Consider the following 27,647-nt stretch of genomic DNA (forward strand, 5'->3'; position numbering starts at 1 on the left):
AGCGTTTTCACCTAAAGAAAAATTTGTGCCTCAAAACTGTGCCTTCACCTGATTACAAAATATTAAAATTTGTGTCAAATTTTCAAAACTTCAAAACTATCTGACCGAGCTGAAATTTTGCACACAAGTTACTGTTGTAGACCCACAACTTTTCCACACTATTGGAAGTTCGAACTCGTAATTTTGTTTTTTTCTACCCACCCTAATCTTCAATATTTGGAGCAGGGGCCTTGTTAGGTGCCTCATGGTACCCATGATGTAACCTAAGACATCAGGTAAGGTATGAGGCAGAGTGACTGGTCCTCAGACATTGGTTCCTGTGCCTTTCTTGCATCCTCCTGTAAGCAAAGGCTCCTCTCATAATACAGTATTTATATATAGCATGACTGGCTAATGTATTTGGACATCACAGAACCTGTACTATCCTCAACACTAGTTTAAAAAAAATCTGGGTGGATGTTACAAGTGTACAGCATGCCGCCATATGATGGTTGTAAGGTATTTCTGCCATCCACATTTGTACAGGCGTGATGACCTGATGACAATGCCGGAATAAAGGCATTGAAACGTTGTCTCAAAGCATGCCTGGTTGATGTTTGAGTTACAAGTCGCCAGGAGTGCCACACCTTCGGTATATATATATATATATATATATACAGTCCGAAATGACCCGACACTCCTCACACTCCCCAGCGTAAATTGCAATTGCTCCCGTGCCTTTCCACCTGGAACTGCGTCCCACATACAACTGCTGGCAATGAGGACGGCACTTGGAGACTTGTTAAGAGTGGTGAAACAACGTGCTATTTATTAAGACTCAACGTTTCGGGGTCGCAGCCCCTTCGTCAGGATGCAAAACAGTGATAAAAACAGTGTTTAAATACCTTACAGAGAAGAGGTTCACACCGCCGCCTCCGTCCGCGCTGCCCAGGTCCCGGTCCTGACGTCACTCCGCCCACAGGATATGACGCGGCTCCGGCCCGTCCGGCTAGCGTAGTGGGGCTAGGATAAGGGTAACCAAGGAAACCGTTATACAATGCCGAGACCAACCAATCCTAGTCACAGCATTTTGTAAACAGTAATTACATAGAATATTAAAGTGACTGGTGCACAGATACATTAAAACATCACATAGTGAAGTTCCCCTATATTACCAAACATTGCTTCTATATCAAAAAATATTCACAACGTGCATGAACTTAATAACGACCCTGTCTAATTAATCCCCAACACCCGACAATAACAGCGGACTGGTGCTGGTAATAATTAACATCAAAAACAACCTATTACAGATCTCATATGTGCAAGTCTCCTAAATACAGCGAATATAACTCACTAAATATTAGGCAATTCTACACTCCTCCATAAGTATCCAACCAATGGAGCAACATTAGTTTTTACCAAAACAATACTTTTTACAAAAAACACCTTAAACTGAGGGCTTTATTTAATCAATTAGTGAATTGTGTATTCAAAATGAAAATCCATTTTGCTTCAACCTGTAAAAGTTTCTTGGACCGGTCACCCCCACGTAGGGAAAATGGTACATGGTCTATAATTTTATAGCGTAATGTCGCCATCCCATGCTTGGCTAACATGAAATGGCGCGCCACCGGCTGGTCACTATTACCTGATTTAATGGCCTCCCGTATGGCATACCGATGTTGTGCCATCCTTGTTTTGAAGACACAATCGGTTTTGCCCACGTAGGCCAGCCCACATGGGCACGTCAGCAAATAGATGACAAATTTAGAGTCACATGACAGGGGGTATCTTATATTATACTTCTTCCCTGTATGAGGGTGTTGGAAGGTGTCTCCAGCTACCAGGTAACTGCAAGTAGTACAACCACTACATTTGTAGCACCCATTCTTGCGCTTAAGGAAATTCATCTTGGGCTGTCCTTTATTAAATTTGGAGATGTCTGTTCTAACCTCATAATCCCGTATACTGCGGCCTCTGGAATAGCTTCAGAGTAGTCTAGATTGATATACTTCTCCTAATTCTTTATCCGAAGCAACTATGGGCCACAGCTGTCTGGTATGTTTAGCTATGTTTTTACTGCTGTATTGTACCGTGTCACCCAGGGGAACCTACCCTTAAGCGGTTTGCGTTCACTGGATTTTAATAACTGTTGCTGTGTAACCCTTAATGCTTTGCTTTTAGCTGGTTCTAAAAGATCCAACGGGTACTCCCTCTCTCCAAATTTACTGACCATCTCCTCTAATTGTCTATCTCTATCCGCCTCTAAGTTATTAATACGGCAGACACGCAAGAATTGGGAATATGGCAAACCCCATACTGTGGACTGCGGGTGAAAACTGTAAAATTTTAATAAGTTATTCCTGTCAGTTGCCTTTGTGTACAGCTTCGTGTTAATGATCCCCTCATTAACCGATATGCATACGTCCAAAAAATTGATCTGTTTCTCACTGACTTCCATGGTAAATTTAATTGGAGTCTGTGTGGCATTATGCTGTTCTATGATGGCTAGTAATTGAGTTTTAGTACCTTCCCAAAAAATTAACACATCATCTATGTAGCGCTGGTATAGGCATAGTTGTGATGAAATGGCTGTGTTTTGTAGGAATAACTCAATTACTAGCCATCATAGAACAGCATAATGCCACACAGAGTCCAATTAAATTTACCATGGAAGTCAGTGAGAAACAGATCAATTTTTTGGACGTATGCATATCGGTTAATGAGGGGATCATTAACACGAAGCTGTACACAAAGGCAACTGACAGGAATAACTTATTAAAATTTTACAGTTTTCACCCGCAGTCCACAGTATGGGGTTTGCCATATTCCCAATTCTTGCGTGTCTGCTGTATTAATAACTTAGAGGCGGATAGAGATAGACAATTAGAGGAGATGGTCAGTAAATTTGGAGAGAGGGGGTACCCGTTGGATCTTTTAGAACCAGCTAAAAGCAAAGCATTAAGGGTTACACAGCAACAGTTATTAAAATCCAGTGAACGCAAACCGCTTAAGGGTAGGTTCCCCTGGGTGACACGGTACAATACAGCAGTAAAAACTAGAGATGAGCGGATTCGGTTTTACTCGGTTTTACTCGGTTCTCAAAACCGACCCTTATTGGCTATCCAAAACACGTGACATCCGTGAGCCAATTAGATGCCGTTTTGAGAACCGAGTAAAACCGAGTAAAACCGAACCCGCTCATCTCTAGTAAAAACATAGCTAAACATACCAGACAGCTGTGGCCCATAGTTGCTTCGGATAAAGAATTAGGAGAAGTATATCAATTTAGACTACTTTGAAGCTATTCCAGAGGCCGCAGTATACGGGATTATGTGGTTAGAACAGACATCTCCAAATTTAATAATGGACAGCCCAAGATGAATTTCCTTAAGCGCAAGAATGGGTGCTACAAATGTAGTGGTTGTACTACTTGCAGTTTCCTGGTAGCTGGAGACACCTTCCAACACCATCATACAGGGAAGAAGTATAATATAAGATACCCCCTGTCGTGTGACTCTAAATTTGTCATCTATTTGCTGACGTGCCCATGTGGGCTGGCCTACGTGGGCAAAACCGATTGTGCCTTCAATACAAGGATGGCACAACATCGGTATGCCATACGGGAGGCCATTAAATCAGGTAATAGTGACCAGCCGGTGGCGTGCCATTTCATGTTAGCCAAGCATGGGATGGCGACATTACGCTATAAAATTATAGACCATGTACCATTTTCCCTACTTGGGGGTGACCGGTCCAAGAAACTTTTACAGGTTGAAGCAAAATGGATTTTCATTTTGAATACACAATTCACTAAGGGATTAAATGAAGCCCTCAGTTTAAGGTGTTTTTGGAAAAATTATTGTTTTGGTAAAAACTAATGTGGAGGAGTGTAGAATTGCCTAATATTTAGTGAGTTATATTCGCTGTATTTAGGAGACTTGCACATATGATATCTGTAATAGGTTGTTTTTGATGTTAATTATTACTAGCACCAGTCCGCTGTTATCGTCGGGTGTTTGGGATTAATTAGACAGGATCGTTATTAAGTTCATGCACGTTGTGAATATTTTTTGATATAGAAGCAATGTTTGGTAATAGAGGGGATCTTCACTATGTGATGGTTTAATGTATCTGTGCACCAGTCACTTTAATATTCTATGTAATTACTGTTTACAAAATGTTGTGACTAGGATTGGTTGGTCTCGCCATTCTATAACGGTTTCCTTGGTTACCCTTATCCTAGCCCCACTACGCTAGCCGGACGGGCCGGAGCCGCGTCATATCCTGTGGGCGGAGTGACGTCAGGACCGGGACCCGGGCAGCGCGGACGGAGGCGGCGGTGTGAACCTCTTCTCTGTAAGGTATTTAAACACTGTTTTCATCACTGTTTTGCATCCTGACGAAGGGGCTGCGACCCCGAAACATTGAGTCTTAATAAATAGCACGTTGTTTCACCACTCTTAACGGGTTCACTACGGCTGGCCGGCGGTCGGGCTCCCGGCGACCAGCATCCCGGCGCCGGGAGCCCGACCGCTGGCTTACCGACAGCGTGGCAAGCGCAAATGAGCCCCTTGCGGGCTCGCTGCGCTCGCCACGCTACGGGCACGGTGGCGCGCTACGCGCGCCACACTATTTTATTCTCCCTCTATGGGGGTCGTGGACCCCCACGAGGGAAAATAAGTGTCGGTATGCCGGCTGTCGGGCTCCCGGCGCCGGTATACTGAGCGCCGGGAGCCCGACCGCCGGCATACAGAAGACCACCCCTCTTAACAAGTCTCCATGTGCCGTCCTCATTGCCAGCAGTTTATATATATATATATATATATATATATAAAGGACACCCTCTGGAGTTTAAGATGCGGGGAAACACATACAGTAGATTCACTTGATGCAGAATCAATGGGTTTGTACACGTTAACCAGGGGAAAAGGCAGTTTAATTGATTAGCTCTCGTGTGAAACCCAAAGCATTTGCCTTCATGGCAAACTCTGTGGCTAACTGGATTCCTCCCCATAAAATTTTCTGTAGTGAGAAACCAATGTGCCTGTGTCCAACATGATATTATCTACCTCATGTTATAGTACAAACATTTCTTAACTACAATTTTAAATAAATACAAGGTAATTTTTGGTTAGAAAAAAAAAAAACACAGTTGCTGTGTACAGGGCCAGATTAAGGACCATGTGGGCTTGGGGTCTATTGTGAGAAGCAGAGGTGCTGTGACCACTGCTTTGTGGGTGTTGCCAGTTACAAATGGGTGTTAACTAGAGATGAGCGGGTTCGGTTCGTTGAGATCCGAACCCCCCCGAACTTCACCTATTTTACACGGGTCTGAGACAGCCTTGGATCTTCCCGCCTTGCTCGGTTAACCCGAAAGAGGGCGAACGTCATCATTCCGCTGTCGGATTCTCGCGAGATTCATATTCCATATAAAGAGCCGCGCGTCGCCGCCATTTTTACTCGTGCATTGGAGATTGAATGGAGAGGACGTGGCTACGTTCTCTGCCTGAAAAGATCCATATCTGTGCTCAGTGTGCTGCAAATATCTGTGCTCAGTGTGCTGCAAATATCTACGTTCTCTGCCTGAAAACGCTCCATATCTGTGCTCAGTGTGCTGCAAATATCTACGTTCTCTGCCTGAATAGCTTCATATCTGTGCTCAGTGTGCTGCAAATATCTACGTTCTCTGCCTGAAAAGCTCCATATCTGTGCTCAGTGTGCTGCAAATATCTACGTTCTCTGCCTGAATAGCTCCATATCTGTGCTCAGTGTGCTGCAAATATCTACGTTCTCTGCCTGAAAAGCTACATATCTGTGCTCAGTGTGCTGCAAATATCTGTGCTCAGTGTGCTGCATTGTGGGGACCACCAGTATATAATTATAGTAGTTCAGTACAGTAGGCCATTGCTGTATCTTGCAGCTCCGTGTCAGACTCAGATCTAGACAGTATCCTGATCATCAGTGCTTAATATCTGCTGCCTTGTTGTGTGACCAGTATATACTATATATATATATAGCAAGTGGAAGCAGTGGCACTCTCAGGCTTTCACACAATAAGTACAGGACACGGCGGTGTCCTGTACTTATTGTGTGAAAGCCTGAGAGTGCCACTGCTTCCACTTGCTACATACAGTCGTAAGACTTTTTCAGGAGGCACCTAGGTCATCCATTGCCGTTTGGAGAGAGTGCCAGCCCGTACCAGACTGTCTATATATATATATATATATATATATATATATAGTATGGAGGTAGGGAAGAAGAACAAGCGCCATATGGTGTAGTAATTTAGGGCACAAAATAGGACCAAAAGAAGGACAAAATTTGGTAAGTACCGGATGACTTCTTGGAATTAGGCCTGTCAGACTCAGACTTTCACATCGGCTGTCCCCACCACATAAATATTCAAATATAGCATGTAGGATATGCTTATATCCAGATGGTTCAGCTAGGTCCGGTAAATGTGCTCCTTCCAAAAATTCCCAGTCACTGCACTGTATAGTTATGCAATGTTTAATAACAAAAATAGATAATAAAAAATACTTAAAACACAATAAATAAATAAATAAATAGTAAGTCTTAGCTTAATGGAACAGGCAGTAAGTAGGTCAGTCAGGTTTCTCAACGCGTTTCGCCTTTTAGGGCTTCCTCATATATAGTAGTACAGTGCTGCATTTTGGTGACCACCAGCATAGTAGTACAGTACAGTAGTCCACTGCCGTATCTTGCAGCTCCGTGTCACTTCAAGTATCCATATCTGTGCTGCATTGTTGTGAGCAGTATATAGTAGGGCAGTGCAGCATTTTGGTGACCACCAGTAGTAGTACAGTACAGTAGGCCATTGCTGTATCTTGCAGCTCTGTGTCAGTTCAAGTATCCATATCTGTGCTATATTGTTGTGAGCAGTATATAGTAGGACAGTGCAGCATTTTGGTGACCAACAGTATATAGTTGTACAGTACAGTAGTCCATTGCTGTATCTTGCAGATCCGTATCACTTTAAGTATCTATATCTGTGCTGCATTGTTGTGAGCAGTATATAGTAGGACAGTGCAGCATTTTGGTGACCACCAGTAATAGTACAGTACAGTAGGCCATTGCTGTATCTTGCAGCTCCATGTCACTTCAAGTATCCATATCTGCGCTGCATTGTTGTGAGCAGTATATAGTAGGACAGGGCAGCATTTTGGTTACCACCAGTAGTAGTACAGTACAGTAGGCCATTGCTGTATCTTGCAGTTCTGTGTCACTTCAAGTATCCATATCTGTGCTGCATTGTTGTGAGCAGTATACAGTAGGACAGTGCAGCATTTTGGTGACCAACAATATATAGTTGTACAATACAGTAGTCCATTGCTGTATCTTGCAGCTCCGTGTCACTTCAAGTATCCATATCTGTGCTGCATTGTTGTGAGCAGTATATAGTAGGACAGTGCAGCATTTTGGTGACCAACAGTAGTAGTACAGTACAGTAAGCCATTGCTGTATCTTGCAACTCCGTGTCACTTCAAGTATCCATATCTGTGCTGCATTGTTGTGAGCAGTATATAGTAGGACAGTGCAGCATTTTGGTGACCACCAGTAGTAGTACAGTACAGTAGGCCACTGCTGTATCTTGCAGCTCCGTGTCACTTCAAGTATCCATATCTGTGCTGCATCCTTGTGAGCTGAATATAGTAGGACAGTGCAGCATTTTGGTTACCACCAGTAGTAGTACAGTACAGTAGGCCATTGCTGTATCTTGCAGCTCCATATCACTTCAAGTATCCATATCTGTGCTGCATTGTTGTGAGCATTATATAGTAGGACAGTGCAGCATTTTGGTGACCACCAGTAGTAGTACAGTAGGCCATTGCTGTATCTTGCAGCTCTGTGCCACTTCAAGTATCTGTATCTGTGCTGCATTGTTGTGAGCAGTATATAGTAGGACAGTGCAGCATTTTGGTGACCAACAGTATACAGTTGTACAGTACAGTAGTCCATTGCTGTATCTTGCAGCTCCGTGTCACTTCAAGTATCCATATCTGTGCTGCATTGTTGTGAGCAGTACATAGTAGGACAGTGCAGCATTTTGGTGACCACCAGCAGTAGTACAGTACAGTAGGCCATTGCTGTATCTTGCAGCTCCATGTCACTTCAAATATCCATATCTGTGCTGCATTGTTGTGAGAAGTATATAGTAGGACAGTGCAGCATTTTGGTGACCACCAGTAGTAGTACAGTACAGTAGGCCATTGCTGTATCTTGCAGCTCCGTGTCACTTCAAGTATCCATATCTGTGCTGCTTTGTTGTGAGCAGTATATAGTAGGACAGTGCAGCATGTTGGTGACCAACAGAATATAGTTGTACAGTACAGTAGTCCATTGCTGTATCTTGCAGCTCCGTGTCACTTCAAGTATCCATATCTGTGCTGCATTGTTGTGAGCAGTATATAGTAGGACAGCGCAGTATTTTGGTGACCACCAGTAGTAGTACAGTACAGTAGGCCATTGCTGTATCTTGCAGCTCCGTGTCACTTCAAGTATCCATATCTGTGCTGCATTGTTGTGAGCAGTATATAGTAGGACAGCGCAGTATTTTGGTGACCACCAGTAGTAGTACAGTACAGTAGGCCATTGCTGTATCTTGCAGCTCCGTGTCACTTCAAGTATCCATATCTGTGCTGCATTGTTGTGAGCAGTATATAGTAGGACAGTGCAGCATTTTGGTGACCACCAGTAGTACAGTACAGTAGGCCATTGCTGTATCTTGCAGCTCCATATCACTTCAAGTATCCATATCTGTGCTGCATTGTTGTGAGCAGTACAGTAGGCCATTGCTCTTGATATAATAATATTACTAGCATATAAAAATGTGGAGGGTAAAATAGGGAAAGATCAAGATCCACTTCCACCTCGTGCTGAAGCTGCTGCCACTAGTCATGGCAGAGACTATGAAATGCCATCAACGTCATCTGCCAAGGCCGATGCCCAATGTCATAGTAGAGAGCGTGTAAAATCCAAAAAGTAAAAGTTCAGTAAAATGTTGACCCAAAAATATAAATTAAAAGCGTCTGAGAAGAAGCGTAAACTTGCCAATGTGCCATTTACGACACGGAGTGGCAAGGAACGGCTGAGGCCCTGGCCTGCGTTCATGGCTAGTGGTTCAGCTTCACATGGAAGCACTCATCCTACCACTAGAAAAATGAAGAGTTAAGCTGGCAAATGCACAGCAAAGAACTGTGCGTTCTTCTAAATCACAAATCCCCAAGGAGAGTCCAATTGTGTCGGTTGCGATGCCTGACCTTCCCAACACTGGACGGGAAGAACTGGCTCATACACCATTTGCACACCCCCTGGAAGTTCTGGAAGGAACACCTACAGTCCAGTTCCTGATAGTCAAATTGAAGATGTCACTGTTGAAGTACACCAGGATGAGGATATGGGTGTTGCTGGCGCTGAGGAGGAAATTGACAAGGAGAATTCTGATGGTGAGGTGGTTTGTTTATGTCAGGCACCCGGAGAGACACCTGTTGTCCATGGGATGAATAAGGCCATTGACATGCCTGGTCAAAATACAAAAAAAAATCACCTCTTCGGTGTGGAATTATTTCAACAGAAATGCGGACAACTGGTGTCAAGCCGTGTGTTGCCTTTGTCAAGCTGTAATAAGTAGGGGTAAGGACGTTAACCACCTAGGAACATCCTCCCTTATACGTCACCTGGAGCGCATTCATCAGAAGTCATTGACAAGTTCATAAACTTTGGGTGACAGCGGAAGCAGTCCACTGCCAACTAAATCCCTTCCTCTTGTACCCAAGCTCCTGCAAACCACACCACCAACTCCCTCAGTGTCAATTTCCTCCTTAGACAGGAACGCCAATAGTCCTGCAGGCCATGTCACTGGCAAGTCCTCTCCTGACTGGGATTCCTCCGATGGATCATTGAGTGTAACGTCTACTGCTGCTGGTGCTTTTGTTGTTGCTGCTGGGAGTCGATCGTCATCCCAGAGGGGAAGTCGGAAGACCACTTGTACTACTTCCAGTAAGCAATTGACTGTCCAACAGTCCTTTGCGAGGAGGATGAAATATCACAGCAGTCATCCTATTGCATAGGGGATAACTCAGGCCTTGGCAGCTGTGTTGGTGTTAGACGTGTGTCCGGTATCCGGCGTTAGTTCACAGGGACTTAGAGAATTTCTTGAGGTAGTGTGTCCCCGGTACCAAATACCATCTAGGTTCCACTTCTCTAGGCAGGCAAAACCGAGAATGTACACAGACGTCAGAAAAAGACTCAGCAGTGTCCTAAAAAATGCAGTTGTACCCAATGTCCACTTAACCACGGACATGTGGACAAGTGGAGCAGGGCAGACTCAGGACTATATGACTGTGACAGCCCACTAGGTAGATGTATTGCCTCCAGCAGCAAGAACAGCAGCGGCGGCACCAGTAACAGCATCTCGCAAACGCCAACTCGTTCCTAGGCAGGCTACGCTTTGTATCACCGCTTTCCAAAAGAGGCACACAGCTGACAACCTCTTACGGAAACTCAGGAACATCATCGCAGAATGGCTTACCCCAATTGGACTCTCCTGGGGATTTGTGACATCGGACAACGCCACCAATATTGTGCATGCATTACATGTGGGCAAATTCCAGCACGTCCCATGTTTTGCACATACATTGAATTTGGTGGTGCAGAATTTTTTTTTAAAATGACAGGGGTGTGCAAGAGATGCTGTCGGTGGCCCGAAGAATTGCGGGCCACTTTCGGCATTCAGCCACCGCGTGCCGAAGACTGGAGCACCAGCAAATAGTCCTAAACCTGCCCTGCCATCATCTGGAGCAAGAGGTGGTAACGAGGTGGAATTCAACCCTCTATATGCTTCAGAGGATGGAGGAGCAGCAAAAGGCCATTCAAGCCTATACATCTGCCTACGATATAGGCAAAGGAGGGGGAATGCACCTGACTCAAGCGCAGTGGAGAAGGATTTCAATGTTGTGCAAGGTTCTGCAACCCTTTGAACTTTCCACACGTGAAGTCAGTTCAGACACTCCCAGCCTGAGTCAGGTCATTCCCCTCATCAGGCTTTTGCAGAAGCAGCTGGAGATTTTGAAGGAGGAGCTAAAACGGAGCGATTCCGCTAGGCACGCGGGACTTGTGGATGGAGCCCTTCATTCGCTTAACCAGGATTCACGGGTGGTCAACCTGTTGAAATCAGAGCACTACATTTTGGCCACCATGCTCGATCCTAGGTTTAAAGCCTACATTGTAGTGATGAGCGAGGTTCGGTTTTACTCGGTTTTACTCGGTTTTACTCGGTTCTCAAAACGGCATCTTATTGGCTATCCAAAACACGTGACATCCGAGAGCCAATAAGATGCTGTTTTGAGAACCGAGTAAAACCGAGTAAAACCGAGTAAAACCGAATCCGCTCATCACTACTACATTGTATCTCTCTTTCCGGCAGACACAAGTCTGCACATGTTCAAAGACCTGCTGGTTAAACACTTGTCAAGTCAAGCGGAACGTCAACCGACAACAGCTCCTCCTTCATTTTTTCCCGCCACTGGAGCTGCCAGGAAAAGGATCAGATTTACAAAAACCACCCGTTGGCAGTGATGCAGGGCAGTCAGAAGCGAATATTGACATCTGCTCCGGACTGAAGGACCTGCCAACGATTACTGACATGTCGCCTACTGTCACTGCATATGATTCTGTCACCATTGAAAGAATGGTGGAGGATTATATGAGTGACAGCATCCAAGTAGGCACGTCAGACAGTCCGTACGTATTCTGGCAGGAAAAAGAGGCAATTTGGAGGCCCTTGCACAAACTGGCTTTATTTTACCTTAGTTGCCCCCCCTCCAGTGTGTACTCCAAAAGAGTGTTTAGTGCAGCCGGTCACCTTGTCAGCGATCGGCGTACGAGGTTACTTCCACAAAATGTGGAGAAGAAAATGAATTATAATCAATTCCTCCGTGGAGACATTCACCAGCAATTGCCTCCAGAAAGTACACATGGACCTGATATGGTGAATTCCAGTAGGGACGAATTAATACTCTGTGAGGAGGGGGATGTACACAGTGAAAGGGGTGAGGAATCGGAGGATGATGATGAGGTCGACATCTTGCCTCTGTAGAACCAGATTGAGGAGGGAGAGATTGATTGCTTCTTTTTTTGGTGGCGGCCCAAACCAACCAGTCATTTCAGCCATAGTCGTGTGGCAGACCCTGTCGCTGAAATTATGGGTTTGTTAAAGTGTGCATGTCCTGTTTATACAACATAAGGGTGGGTGGGAGGGCCCAAGGACAATTCCATCTTGCACCTCTTTTTTTTATTTATCTTTGCATCATGTGATGTTTGGGGCCAATTTTTTTAAGTGCCATCCTCTCTGACACTGCAGTGCCACTCCTAGATGGGCCAGGTGTTTGTGCCGCCCACTTTTGTCGCTTAGCTTAGTCATCCGCTACCTTATTGGGATGTCCTTAAGAAAGACTATATGGACTAAGGCAAGGATATCTAAGGTAATATTCTCCGAAATATTACCCGTGCCACGCGCTAGTCCAGGGAGGCAGAGGGAGATTACGGAGGTAAATTTGTGGCTTAGGGATTGGTGCAGTTAAGAGGGGTTTGTGTTCCTGGAAAACTGGGCGGACTTCTCAGTCAGGCGCCATCTCTTTTGTCATGATGGATTGCACCTGACTGAGGAGGGGGCAGCGGTGCTGGGGGAAAGGATGGTTAGAAGGTTGGAGGAGATTTTAAACTAGGAGCCTGGGGGGAGGGTTTAGCCAGAAACTACGGGTCATGCTGTGAGATGGGGATGGCGGTAGTAAACGAAATAGGGAGAAGTTGGGGGGAGGGTAAGAGCAGGCGGTAAGGTTACTAACATGGGTCCTAAAAGAGGTTTTACCAAAGCACTAACCAATGACGATTACAGGTCATTGTTGCTACATAAGGAGAAAGATGTCCCTAATGCAAGGGAAAATACTTATCTTAGTTGTATGTATGTAAACGCTAGAAGCATTAATGGTAAAAAGGGCGAACTAGAAATACTTGCAGCAAGCAAACAGTATGATATTATAGGCATTACTGAAACTTGGTGGGACGAATCTCATGATTGGGCAGTCAATCTAGAGAGATATACACTGTTTAGGAGAGACAGACTAAATAAAAAGGGTGGAGGGGTGTGTCTTTACGTAAAGCCGTTTTTAAAACCTGATATACGGGAAGATATTCAGGAGGGGACTGTAGACACTGTCGAGACATTATGGGTAGAAATTGCATGCGGGGAAAAAGGAATAAAAAAGTTAGTATTGGGTGTATGCTATAGGCCGCCTGGTATTAACGTATCTGATGAGGAATTGTTACTAAAGCAAATTGAAAGAGCAGCAGGAGTAGGAGACATAGTAGTGATGGGAGATTTTAACTATCCAGAAATAAACTGGAAAAACGATTCATGTGATACTGCTAGGGGCAATATGTTTTTAAACACACTTAATGATAACTACTTAGTTCAACTAATTGAGGAACCAACTAGGTACAATGCAATCTTAGACCTGGTATTAACAAACAATGGGGATTTGGTATCAGGTATTATAGTAGGGGAACCCATAGGAAGCAGCGACCACAATATGGTCACATTCAATATCAATTTTCATAAGCAGCCCTATACTGGCTCAACTAGGACTCTAAACTTTAGCAAAGCAAATTTTGAAAAGATGAGGGTATTTTTCAGGGATATTGAATGGGAAGGTTTGTTTTTAGGAAAAAATACTATGGAGAAATGGGAGGTACTAAAATTCCTGCTAGCTAAAAATACTCTCAAATTTATTCCTACTAGCAGCAAAAAAAGGAATAAAAATCATAAACCGATGTGGCTTAACAAAAAGATAAAGGAACTTATGAGCAAGAAAAGGCGAGCATTTAAAAAATACAAATCTGACGGGGAAGCAGAGTCATTTCAGCACTATAAGGAATGTAACAAAATATGCAAAAAGGAAATAAGAGCGGCTAAAGTAGAAACTGAAAAACTAGTAGCAAAGGAAAGCAAAGCGAATCCCAAAAAATTATTTAAATACATTAATAGCAAGAGATTAAAGAAGGAGAGTATAGGCCCTTTAAAAGACAAGTTGGAAGTTGTAAGCAAAAATGATAATGACATAGCGGACACACTGAGTTTTTTTCAACAGCATTTACTAGAGAGGACCCAATTCAGGGACTAACACATAATCTCAATAATGAGAATATCCCACTGATAGGTACTTATTTAAGCGAGGAAGTAGTCTGTGACCGATTAAAACATTTAAAGATTAATAAGTCACCAGGTCCCGATGGTATTCACTAGTGATGAGCGGGTTCGGTTCCTCGGAATCCGAACCCCCCCGAACTTCACCCATTTTACACGGGTCCAAGGCAGACTCTGATCCTCCCACATTGCTCAGTTAACCCGAGCGCGCCCGAACGTCATCATCCCGCTGTCGGATTCTCGCGAGATTCGTATTCTATATAAGGAGCCGCGTGTCACCGCCATTTTCACTCGTGCATTGGAGATGATAGGGAGAGGACGTGTGCAGCGTTCTCTCAGTTGTGTTCAGTGTGCTGCAAATATCTGTGCTCAGTGTGCTGCAAATATCTGTGCTCAGTGTGCATGCAAATATCTGTGCTCAGTGTGCTGAAAATATCTACGTTCTCTGCCTGAAAAACGCTCCATATCTGTGCTGCATTGTAGTATATAGTAGGAGGACAGTGCAGAATTTTGCTGACCAGTGACCACAAGTATTATATCAGTATGGTACAGTAGTCCACTGCTCTACCTACCTCTGTGTCGTCAAGTATACTAGCCATCCATACCTGTGGTGCATTTAAGTTTTGTGCAGTAGTAGGAGGACAGTGCATAATTTTGCTGACAACCAGTATATAATATATAGCAGTACGGTACAGTAGTCCACTGCTCTACCTACCTCTGTGTCGTCAAGTATACTATCCATCCATACCTGTGGTGCATTTTAGTAGTTTTGCGCAGTAGTAGGAGGACAGTGCATAATTTTGCTGACCACCAGTATATAATATATAGCAGTACGGTACAGTAGTCCACTGCTCTACCTACCTCTGTGTCGTCAAGTATACTATCCATTCCATACCTGTGGTGCATTTTAGTTGTTGTGCGCAGTAGTAGGAGGACAGTGCAGAATTTTGCTGACCACCAGTATATAATATATAGCAGTACGGTACAGTAGTCCACTGCTCTACCTACCTCTGTGTCGTCAAGTATACTATCCATCCATACCTGTGGTGCATTTTAGTAGTTTTGCGCAGTAGTAGGAGGACAGTGCATAATTTTGCTGACCACCAGTATATAATATATAGCAGTACGGAACAGTATTCCACTGCTCTACCTACCTCTGTGTCGTCAAGTATACTATCCATCCATACCTGTGGTGCATTTAGTTGTTGTGCGCAGTAGTAGGAGGACAGTGCATAATTTTGCTGACCACCAGTATATAATATATAGCAGTACGGTACAGTAGGCCACTGCTCTACCTACCTCTGTGTCGTCAAGTATACTATCCATCCATTCCTGTGGTGCATTTTAGTAGTTTTGCGCAGTAGTAGGAGGACAGTGCACAATTTTGCTGACCACCAGTATATAATATATAGCAGTACGGTACAGTAGTCCACTGCTCTACCTACCTCTGTGTCGTCAAGTATACTATCCATCCATACCTGTGGTGCATTTAGTTATTGTGCGCAGTAGTAGGAGGACAGTGCATAATTTTGCTGACCACCAGTATATAATATATAACAGTACGGTACAGTAGTCCACTGCTTTACCTACCTCTGTGTCGTCAAGTATACTGTCCATCCATACCTGTGGTGCATTTAAGTTTTGCGCAGTAGTAGGAGGACAGTGCATAATTCTGCTGAACACCAGTATATAATACATAGCAGTACGGTACAGTAGTCCACTGCTCTACCTACCTCTGTGTCGTCAAGTATACTAGCCATTCATACCTGTGGTGCATTTTAGTTGTTGTGTGCAGTAGTAGGAGGACAGTGCATAATTTTGCTGACCACCAGTATATAATATATAGCAGTACGGTATAGTAGTCCACTGCTCTACCTACCTCTGTGTCGTCAAGTATACTATCCATCCATACCTGTGGTGCATTTAAGTTTTGCGCAGTAGTAGGAGGACAGTGCATAATTTTGCTGACCACCAGTATATAATATATAGCAGTACGGTACAGTAGTCCACTGTTCTACCTACCTCTGTGTCGTCAAGTATACTAGCCATCCATACCTGTGGTGCATTTTATTTGTTGTGCGCAGTAGTAGGAGGATAGTGCATAATTTTGCTGACCACCAGTATATAATATATAGCAGTACGGTACAGTAGGCCATTGCTATTGATATATTACTGGCATACAATTCCACACATTAAAAAATGGAGAACAAAAATGTGGAGGGTAAAATAGGGAAAGATCAAGATCCACTTCCACCTCGTGCTGAAGCTGCTGCCACTAGTCATGGCCGAGACGATGAAATGCCATCAACGTCGTCTGCCAAGGCCAATGCCCAATGTCATAGTAGAGAGCATGTAAAATCCAAAAAACAAAAGTTCAGTAAAATGACCCAAAAATCTAAATTAAACGCGTCTGAGGAGAAGCGTAAACTTGCCAATATGCCATTTACGACACGGAGTGGCAAGGAACGGCTGAGACCCTGGACTATGTTCATGGCTAGTGGTTCAGATTCACATGAGGATGGAAGCACTCATCCTCTCGCTAGAAAAATGAAAAGACTTAAGCTGGCAAAAGCACTACAAAGAACTGTGCGTTCTTCTAAATCACAAATCCCCAAGGAGAGTCCAATTGTGTCGGTTGCGATGCCTAACCTTCCCAACACTGGACGGGAAGAGGTGGCGCCTTCCACCATTTGCACACCCCCCTGCAAGTGCTGGAAGGAGCACCCGCTGTCCAGTTCCTGATAGTCAAATTGAAGATGTCACTGTTGAAGTACACCAGGATGAGGATATGGGTGTTGCTGCCGCTGAGGAGGGAATCGAAAAGGAGAATTCTGATGGTGAGGTGGTTTGTTAAAGTCAGGCACCCGGGGAGACATCTGTTGTCCGTGGGATGAATATGGCCATAGACATGCCTGGTCAAATAACAAAAAAAAAATAACCTCTTCGGTGTGGAATTATTTCAACAGAAATGCATACAACTGGTGTCAAGCCGTGTTTTGCCTTTGTCAAGCTGTAATAAGTAGGGGTAAGGACGTTAACCACCTAGGAACATCCTCCCTTATACGTCACCTGGAGCGCATTCATCAGAAGTCATTGACAAGTTCAAAAACTTTGGGTGACAGCGGAAGCAGTCCACTGCCAACTAAATCCCTTCCTCTTGTAACCAAGCTCCTGCAAACCACACCACCAACTCCCTCAGTGTAAATTTCCTCCTTAGACAGGAAAGCCAATAGTCCTGCAGGCCATGTCACTGTCAAGTCTGACGAGTCCTCTCCTGCCTGGGATTCCTCCGATGCATCCTTGAGTGTAACGCCTACTACTGCTGGCGCTGCTGTTGTTTCTGCTGGGAGTCGATCGTCATCCCAGAGGAGAAGTCGGAAGACCACTTGTACTACTTCCAGTAAACAATTGACTGTCCAACAGTCCTTTGCGAGGAAGATGAAATATTACAGCAGTCATCCTGCTGCAAAGCGGATAACTCAGGCCTTGGCAGCCTGGGCGGTGTTAAACGTGTTTCCGGTATCCACCGTTAATTCACAGGAAACTAGAGATTTGCTTGAGGTACTGTGTCCCCGGTACCAAATACCATCTAGGTTCCATTTCTCTAGGCAGGCGATACCGAGAATGTACACAGACCTCAGAAAAAGAGTCACCAGTGTCCTAAAAAATGCAGTTGTACCCAATGTCCACTTAACCACGGACATGTGGACAAGTGGAGCAGGGCAGACTAAGGACTATATGACTGTGGCAGCCCACTGGGTAGATGTATTACCGACCACAGCAAGAACAGCAGCAGCGGCACCAGTAGCAGCATCTCGCAAACGCCAACTCGTTCCTAGGCAGGCTACGCTTTGTATCACCGCTTTCCAGAAGAGGCACACAGCTGACAACCTCTTACGGAAGCTGAGGAACATCATCGCAGAATGGCTTACCCCAATTGGACTCCCCTGTGGATTTGTGACATCGGACAACGCCACCAATATTGTGCGTGCATTACATGTGGGCAAATTCCAGCACGTCCCATGTTTTGCACATGCATTGAATTTGGTGGTGCAGAATTATTACAAAAATGACAGGGGCGTGCAAGAGATGCTGTCGGTGGCCCGAAGAATTGCGGGCCACTTTCGGCATTCAGCCACCGCGTGCCGAAGACTGGAGCACCAGCAAACACTCCTGAACCTGCCCCGCCATCATCTGAAGCAAGAGGTGGTAACGAGGTGGAATTCAACCCTCTATATGCTTCAGAGGATGGATGAGCAGCAAAAGGCTATTCAAGCCTATACAGCTACCTACGATATAGGCAAAGGAGGGGGAATGCACCTGACTCAAGCGCAGTGGAGAATGATTTCAACGTTGTGCAAGGTTCTGCAACCCTTTGAACTTGCCACACGTGAAGTCAGTTCAGACACTGCCAGCCTGAGTCAGGTCATTCCCCTCATCAGGATTTTGCAGAAGAAGCTGGAGAGATTGAAGGAGGAGCTAAAACAGAGCGATTCCGCTAGGCATGTGGGACTTGTGGATGGAGCCCTTAATTCGCTTAACCAGGATTCACGGGTGGTCAATCTGTTGAAATCAGAGCACTACATTTTGGCCACCGTGCTCAATCCTAGATTTAAAACCTACGTTGGTTCTCTCTTTCCGGCAGACACAAGTCTGCAGAGGTTCAAAGACCTGCTGGTGAGAAAATTGTCAAGTCAAGCGGAACATGGCCCGTCTACAGCTCCTCCTTCACATTCTCCAGCAACTGGGGGTGCGAGGAAAAGGCTAAGAATTCCGAGCCCACCCGCTGGGGGTGATGCAGGGCAGTCTGGAGTGAGTGCTGACATCTGGTCCGGACTGAAGGACCTGCCAACGATTACTGACATGTCGTCTACTGTCACTGCATATGATTCTGTCACCATTGAAAGAATGGTGGAGGATTATATGAGTGACCGCATCCAAGTAGGCATGTCAGACAGTCCGTACGTATACTGGCAGGAAAAAGAGGCAATTTGGAGGCCCTTGCACAAACTGGCTTTATTTTACCTAAGTTGCCCCCCCTCCAGTGTGTACTCCGAAAGAGTGTTTAGTGCAGCCGCTCACCTTGTCAGCAATCGGCGTACGAGGTTACTTCCAGAAAATGTGGAGAAGATGATGTTCATAAAATGAATTATAATCAATTCCCCCGTGGAGACATTCACCAGCAATTGCCTCCAGAAAGTACACAGGGACCTGAGATGGTGGATTCCAGTGGGGACGAATTAATAATCTGTGAGGAGGGGGATGTACACAGTGAAAGGGGTGAGGAATCGGAGGATGATGCTGAGGTGGACATCTTGCCTCTGTAGAGCCAGTTTGCAAGGAGAGATTGATTGCTTCTTTTTTGGTGGGGGCCCAAACCAACCAGTCATTTCAGTCACAGTCATGTGGCAGACCCTGTTGTTGAAATGATTGTTTTTTTTAAAGTGTGCATGTCCTGTTATACAACATAAGGGTGGGTGGGAGGGCCCAAGGACAATACCATCTTGCACCTCTTTTTTTCTTTAATTTATCTTTGCATCATGTGCTGTTTGGGGACTATTTTTTAAATCTGCCATCCTGTCTGACACTGCAGTGCCACTCCTAGATGGGCCAGTTGTTTGTGTCGGCCACTTGGGTCGCTTAGCTTAACCATCCAGTGACATTGGTGCACCTCTTTTTTTCTTTGCATCATGTGCTGTTTGGGGACTATTTTTTATATCTGCCATCCTGTCTGACACTGCATTGTCACTCCTAGATGGGCCAGGTGTTTGTGTCGGTCACTTGGGTCGCTTAGCTTAGTCACACAGCGACCTTGGTGCACCTCTTTTTTTATTTGCATCATGTGCTGATTGGGGACTATTTTTTGAAGTGCCATCCTGTCTGACACTGCAGTGCCACTCCTAGATGGGCCAGATGTTTGTGTCGGCCACTTGGGTCGCTTAGCTTAGTCATTCAGCGACCTCGGTGCAAATTTTAGGACTAAAAATAATATTGTGAGGGGTGAGGTGTTCAGAATAGACTGGAAATGAGTGGAAATTATGGTTATTGAGGTTAATAATACTATGGGATCAAAATTACCCCCAAATTCTATGATTTAAGCTGTTTTTGAGGGTTTTTTGTAAAAAAACACCCAAATCCACAACACACCCGAATCCGACAAAAAATTTTCAGGGAGGTTTTGCCAAAACGCGTCCGAATCCAAAACACGGCCGCGGAACCAAATCCAAAACCAAAACACAAAACCCGAAAAATGTCCGGTGCACATCACTAGTATTCACCCAAGGGTTCTAATGGAGCTTCACTCTGAACTTGCAAAACCGCTATTTTTGATCTTTAAGGATTCAGTAATATCAGGTATGGTTACCAAAGACTGGCGTATAGCAGAAGTAGTGCCTATATTCAAAAAGGGAAGCTAAGCTGAACTAGGTAATTATAGACCAGTTAGTCTTACATCTATAGTGGGGAAAGTATTGGTAGGTATTCTAATAGATAGTATTCAGAAGTTCCTTGAAGTCAATAAGGTCATTAAAAGGAATCAACATGGGTTTATGAAGGACAGATCCTGTCAAACCAACTTACTTGGCTTTTATAAAACAGTAAGCGCAAACCTAGATCAGGGTAAAGAGGTGGATGTAATCTTTTTAGATTTTGCCAAAGCATTCGACACTGTACCACACATGAGACTTATCTGCAAGCTACAAGAAACAGGGCTAGGAAGCACAATATGCACTTGGGTCAAAAACTGGTTAGATAATAGGGAGCAGCGCGTTGTGGTTAATGGATCTTTTTCAAATTGGACTGAAGTGCTAAGTGGTGTGCCGCAAGGCTCAGTATTAGGACCGCTATTGTTCAATATTTTCATTAATGACCTAACGGAAGGTCTAGAGAGCATGGTGTAAATTTTTGCAGATGATACCAAATTGTGTAAAGTTATAAATGCGGAGGGGGATGCTGAGTCGCTTCAGAATGACAGTTAAATTAGAAGCTTGGGCAGCGAAATGGAGAATGCGCTTCAATACAGACAAGTGTAAGGTAATGCACTGTGGTAACAAGAACAAAAATAACACCTACCTACTAAATGGGGTAAAATTAGGGGATTCTGTACTGGAAAAGGTGTCCTCATAGATAGCACTGGAAAAGGTGTCCTCATAGATAGCAAACTAAGCAGTAGTACCCAAAGTATGACTGCAGCAAAGAAGGCTAATAAGATATTAGCATGCATAAAACGGGGAATTGATGCTAGGGACGAGAGTATTATACTCCCGTTATATAAATCACTTGTGAGGCCACACCTTGAATACTGTGTACAATTCTGGGCACCATACTACAAAAAGGATATCCTGGAGCTAGAAAAGGTTCAAAGGCGGGAGACCAAACTAATTAAGGGTATGGAGACGCAGGAATACGAGGAAAGGCTTGCAAGACTAGGCATGTTTACACTGGAAAAGAGGAGATTAAGAGGGGACATGATCAACATCTACAAATATATAAGGGGACAATATACAGATCTTGCGCAGGACCTGTTTTTGGTTAGATCAACACAGAGAACTCGTGGACACTCGCTCAGGTTAGAGGAGAGGAGATTCCGCACAATACGGCGTAAAGGCTTTTTTTACGGTAAGGACGATATGTGTTTGGAATTCCCTGCCTGAGGGAGTTGTAATGGCCGACTCAGTCAACACCTTTAAGAATGGGTTAGATAAATTCCTAAGGGATAAGGATATCCAGGGTTACTGGGCATAGTCACGCACTATGGTTATTATTAAAAAGAGGGGTAAAACGTAACGGCAGTCATCAACATCAGTCAAAATATTATACAAAATAATCCTTCATAGGAGACCACAAATAGGTTGAACTCAATGGACAATTGTCTTTTTTCAACCTTAGATACTATGTTACTATGTATGTTATTGCACCCTTTTTTTTCTTTGCATTATGTGTTCTTTGGGGCCTAGTTTTTAAAACTGCCATCCTGTCAGACACTGCAGTGCCACTCCTAGATGGGCCAGGTGTTTGTGCCGGCCACTTGGGTCGCTTAGCTTAGTCATCCAGCGACCTCGGTGCAAATTTTAGGACTAAAAATAATATTGTGAGGGGTGAGGTGTTCAGAATAGACTGGAAATGAGTGGAAATTATGGTTATTGAGGTTAATAATACTATAGGATCAAAATTACCCCCAAATTCTATGATTTAAGCTGTTTTTGAGGGTTTTCTGATAAAAAACACCCGAATCCAAAACACACCCGAATCCGACAAAACATTTTCAGGGAGGTTTTGCCAAAACGCGTCCGAATCCAAAACACGGCCGCGGAACCAAATCCAAAACCAAAACACAAAACCCGAAAAATCGGGTGCACATCTCTAGTGTTAACACCAGTGCCGTAACTAGGCATTTTAGCGCTGTGTGCAAGAAACGACATTGGCGCCCCACCCCCCATGTAAGATAGGGTCAGTGAACCGGAGGAACCGCATCCCAGCATCCACAGCAGCGCCGGGCAGCCAATACGGAAGGAGTGGGGGATGCTGCAGCGGCGCTTACTACCAATGAAATAGCGCTGCTGCGGCTCCAGTCCCCCTCCCTCCTCCTCCTTCTCACCTGCCCGGCGCTGTAGCTCTCCTCCACAGCGCGGCGGCGCACAGCGCAGACTTCAGAGGCATGTAATGAGTCAATTTGACTCATTACATGCCGCTGGCCATGCGCCCTCAGGGCAACTGCGCTGTATGCCAAGCCCACTTGGCACACACGTAGTTACGGCCCTGGTTAACACTTCTACAATGTCAGCCTCAATGTCTTACCAAATATGTAAAAATACAATAAATTGCATCCTTTTGTGAGGTAAATAGGAATGCAAATTTAATACTTGCCAGCTGCACAGCTGGTCCTCATCATGCTGTTAAGATGATGGGCCTATTTTTCTGTGAAAGCCTGGAACTATAGTTCCATCCACCCATTGTTAACCTGGCCCTGACTGTGTAAAAGTGTTGCTTTTTGTTTTTGGATGTTATTTTTGTGTTTAGCAACAGAAAATTCTGTGAGAAGAGTGAAGCGCAAGGAAATTTGTTACAGAGAAACACTGTGCTACTTACGGAGATAGGTGTCTAACGGAATACAGTCTCCTGTGTCATCAGTGGAAGACAGCAGCTCACATATACTTTCTGCTGTGTGGCTCTCAGGAAATGTACTGTGATCACCACATTTTCTCAGAATTTCCACACAATCAGTTCTTCATGGATGAAATGACAGAACATTGCATTATTTGCACATCCAATGCAATACACACTTAATCTAGATGGCCACATTAGACATACAATTAGTTTTCAGCATTCTTAAAAATCATGCAACATAAAAATACAAACCAAAGAAAAACATATGAAAACACCAGAACAAATTAGATACAAGCAATAAGCATATAAACAGCAAGACAGCCGGATATTGCATTCAAAATGTCTACAGTCCATGTTGCTATACCATGGGTCAGTTCAACTGCAGAGTCATATGTAATAGGGTCCGAGGATGCCGGAGGTGTGGGATGCCGGACGATCTCTGATTTTTTTTAAAAGCGGCAATCATTCACAAGGCTTGGTTTTGCCTTGTAAATGATTGCCGCTTTAAGAAAACTTTGAGATCGTCCGGCATCCCGTACCTTTGGCATGCTCAGACCCTGTTAGATATGACCTTTGGTTTGGACATAAATTTCAGATTAGCAGAAGGATACTTCAATGTTGTAGTAAATAATTCCCGCTAAAACTGCAATTCATTAAAGAGTTTATCACAAAACAGATCAGTTAATCACAAACTAGAAACTTCAGCAAATTGAAGTCTTCTCTAGAACAATTATTTGCAAAAGACTTGCAGACATACAGGTTGTATTTTAATGCCACACATAGATGTATGAAAATGTAACACATAAATGTATGAAAACAAAAACATGTTGTTAGGTTTAATAGCCATTTGCTTTTAAATAAATACAAAAAAAGTTAGGCTGGTAAGTTTCATCTAACTGTGAAAAATAAACTAACCGATACGCAGGGTTATAAAATGACTGCCTTAATTACAGGTATGCTTAACATAAAATATTCTGAAATTCTCATTAAAACTTACCTCCCGACTGTCCTGATTTTGGCAAGACAGTTCCGTTTTACAGATATTGTTCCACTATCGCACCCATGGGCAATGGTATCCCGTGTTGAGGCGGGGAGTTGGGGCATGCCCAGCAACTCCTGGAGTGCTGGGCATGCCCCCACAGTGATGGAAAATAGGGGTATTCCTGTGAAGCTGCGCCCCCTAGCCATAACGCCATGCCCTTTAATGTCCAGCTGACTCTTGATCAAATGTTGGGAGTTATTTTAAAATATAATTGTAGCATATATCACTTCTGCCCATTGTAGCATAAGAAAATGTGACATGTGAATGGTTTAAAAAAAGCAGTAATGCAAAAACATTATGAGGAACAAAATATAGACTAAATTAGTACATATAACAGACAGAGGAAGGGATTCAAATGTTTTTTTGGGCGCCCAAAGTAATTGGCGCCCATCAGAGCAATTCATTTGTTGGGACACTTTTCACGCTTTTCTGCTCACCTCAGGAGGCCGCAAGCAGAAGTGTCAGCACCAGCGATGATCATGTCCAATTGAAAGAACAATTAAATTGCTGCCTACTGACACCATCTAGTGGCGGTGCCTAAAAAACAATTGAATCGCCCCCAGAGGTTGTTAGATTAGAAGCCTCTGTTACAAAAATTGTTAAAAATAAAATCTAAAGAGTAATATCGGGGTAAGGGCATGTAGTCATAATGTTGACATTGTAAATGATGACACCATAAAGTTGACACTTATGAAATGTCAATATTCTTCAGGAAGTGGAGGGTTAGGCTGTAGCAGCAGACGGCTAGTGTTAGGCACTAGTGCGAAGATTAGGCATTGGGATTGGAGGTTTGGGTTGGGGGTTCGCATTTGCAATACTTACCGCTGGAAGCACTGTAGTATCCACTGGAAGTCATCAGGATGTGACTGCCAGACCCGGTAGACATCGCTTGAGCCACAGCACCTGTCATTCCAGGTAAGTCATCACTAGACCACCAGGGTCGATTTCACAACAGTCTAATCATGTTGACATTTCACAAGTGCATTAACAAAGAGCCGTGCAAATCAAACCTCATGTATTAATTAATAAAAGTGAGCAGAATGAGCAGTATTGACAAAAAAAATCAGTATTTATTTCTACTGATTAACAACTTTGTCATACCTTCAGTATTATGCTTCCTTGCAGTGTGTCGTTTAATTATCAGCAGCATGGTGTTTATTGATTACTTATCTAAGATACAGATCTGGCTCCCATTGAAACTTTTATTTGGTCCTGTGCTGTTATGGACTACACTTCCCACTAGGCAATCTGTTAGGAGTGATTAGACTAAATGTCCATTTAGTTGATCATGAGCACACTTGTCCTTTGCTGTTTAACTATATGTTATTTCATGTTCATTGTTGTTATCATTGTTACTGTTACAGTGTCGTTTTGGGGCTACTAGGTTTTTTTAATACAGCTTGTTGAGCTCACTTTTATTAATAAATGTGTTTTTCTTTTTATGGCTCTTTGGGGTTGGTATCAATATCCCAACTGTCGGGACCCTGGGATCCAGACCGTTGGAATGCTGGCAGCGGGGGGAGTGCAAAAAAGTCCCTTACGGGCTCGCTTTGCTCACCACGCTGTGGGCACGGTGGCGCACATGCTATTTATTCTCCCTCCAGAGGTGTCATGGACACCCCAAGAGGGAGAATAGTTGTCAGTATCCCGGCAGTCTCCCGACAATCTCTCCTCTTGGGGTATCAAATCACATGATTAGGCATATTCCTGTTGTTGCTACATGGGGAATTTAATTAGCCACAGTTGATCCCGGGGATTAATTCAATTACCCCCGATAGCTGGCACTGCTACAAAATTTGTTTCACTTGCTGGAGGCAAGATTTTTTGTGGCCGGTAAGTTTCCTGATCCCTGTTTTTTCATGCAAAAATGGCTGTGAAAAAGCAGGGGGTTCTCCCCCAAAAAACTGTGGTTAATCGTATATTGACAGAGATTTTTACGGGATCTTGTAATTGAATTTCCCCCATTGTCTGATTATTTATTACTTTATTATGAATTAATTTTTTTAATTGGCACCAATCTAGCAGGACCATTCAGCACCAGTGATTTGTTTCTTTTCTTGACATTTCAGTGTCGATGTGATGAGTGATGGCATATCATGTTGCATATTGGCAACAAGTACTTGTCGATATTCTCATGTCGATGCAATGATAAATGTTAAAAGATACCATAATGCATAACCATTCAACTTCACTTTTTTAAAATGATACAGTATATGCTGCAAAATGATCCAATTCTTTACCCACAGTAATTCCACTTACTCACCACCACTCCCTGACACCATACTACACCTACAGAAATACATCTCACTCACCATCACTCCCTGCTTCCTTACCTCACCCACTGTAATTTCCGTCTCACTATCACTGCACACAAACATGTCCCCTGCATACCAACATTCTTCCGTTGTACACCCAAATACTCCTCTTGCACAACATGCCCCCCATGCAAACCAATATGTCTCCACACTGCGTGCCAGCATACTCCTCTTGTACAGATGTCTCCTCATACATCTTGCCTCAATATGCCACGCAGCAGCCGCTGCCTGGCATGAGTAAGCTGACAGGTTCTGAGCAACTCCGTTAGCGTTGGTTGTCTTTTTTTATGAAAAAGCAGACTCTGCTGTTTAAAATGATATGAGGCATACGTATTGTCTGTGTGCGACCGTGCCTGTATCTGCATATGAAATGCTGCATTACAATGTTGTCTAGGAAAACACTGTAGCGTAGCATTTTGTATACAGATACAGCCGCGGTCGCACACAGAATATAGGCATACAGTACAGCATATTATTTTAATCAGAAAAAGCTGTTTGTGCATCCTACTTGCATCATTTTGCGAAATAAGACATTTTATTGGAAAAGTTGCATAAAAGGATGCTCAGCGCCACAAAGTCACGCCACGGCACTGCATGCCTACGGGTGGCATTTGCTGGGGGGGTGGCACACCAGGTTAATGAGTTCAGATTATTTTCTTTTTTGTTATTACAACTTATTTTTTGAACATTTAACTTTGCAACTGATGGGTGTGGGACAATAAACAGCAAATTGTAGTCTGGGAGCTGGTAATGGGGTGAGGTTGGGACTGCTTTGGTGGTTTCAAGGCATCCGGATTGGTCCCTGAAATTAAGGGGGCAGTGACGTGATTGGAGGGTGGGCAGCCAACAATGTGCCTAGGGGCGGCCTGACCACTGAATCTGCCCTTGCACACCCAGATACTCCTCCTGTACCCAAACATGCCCCATTGCAGAAAAACATGTCACCCTACACACCAACATGGCCCTCTGCTCATCA

At 44.0% G+C, this 27,647-nt stretch overlaps 1 protein-coding gene across 1 annotated transcript in view; it reads right to left on the bottom strand.

The window, feature by feature from the left end:
• Positions 1 to 27,647, bottom strand: part of RECK (reversion inducing cysteine rich protein with kazal motifs) — a 424,990-nt gene that overhangs the window by 152,413 nt on the left and 244,930 nt on the right. The window contains exon 12 of the mRNA XM_063922771.1: positions 23,297 to 23,433. Coding sequence (XP_063778841.1) covers positions 23,297 to 23,433 — 137 coding nt within the window. The remainder of the gene's footprint in view (positions 1 to 23,296; positions 23,434 to 27,647) is intronic.

Source organism: Pseudophryne corroboree, chromosome 5 (genome assembly GCF_028390025.1).
Source record: "Pseudophryne corroboree isolate aPseCor3 chromosome 5, aPseCor3.hap2, whole genome shotgun sequence".
NCBI classification, from domain to species: domain Eukaryota; kingdom Metazoa; phylum Chordata; class Amphibia; order Anura; family Myobatrachidae; genus Pseudophryne; species Pseudophryne corroboree.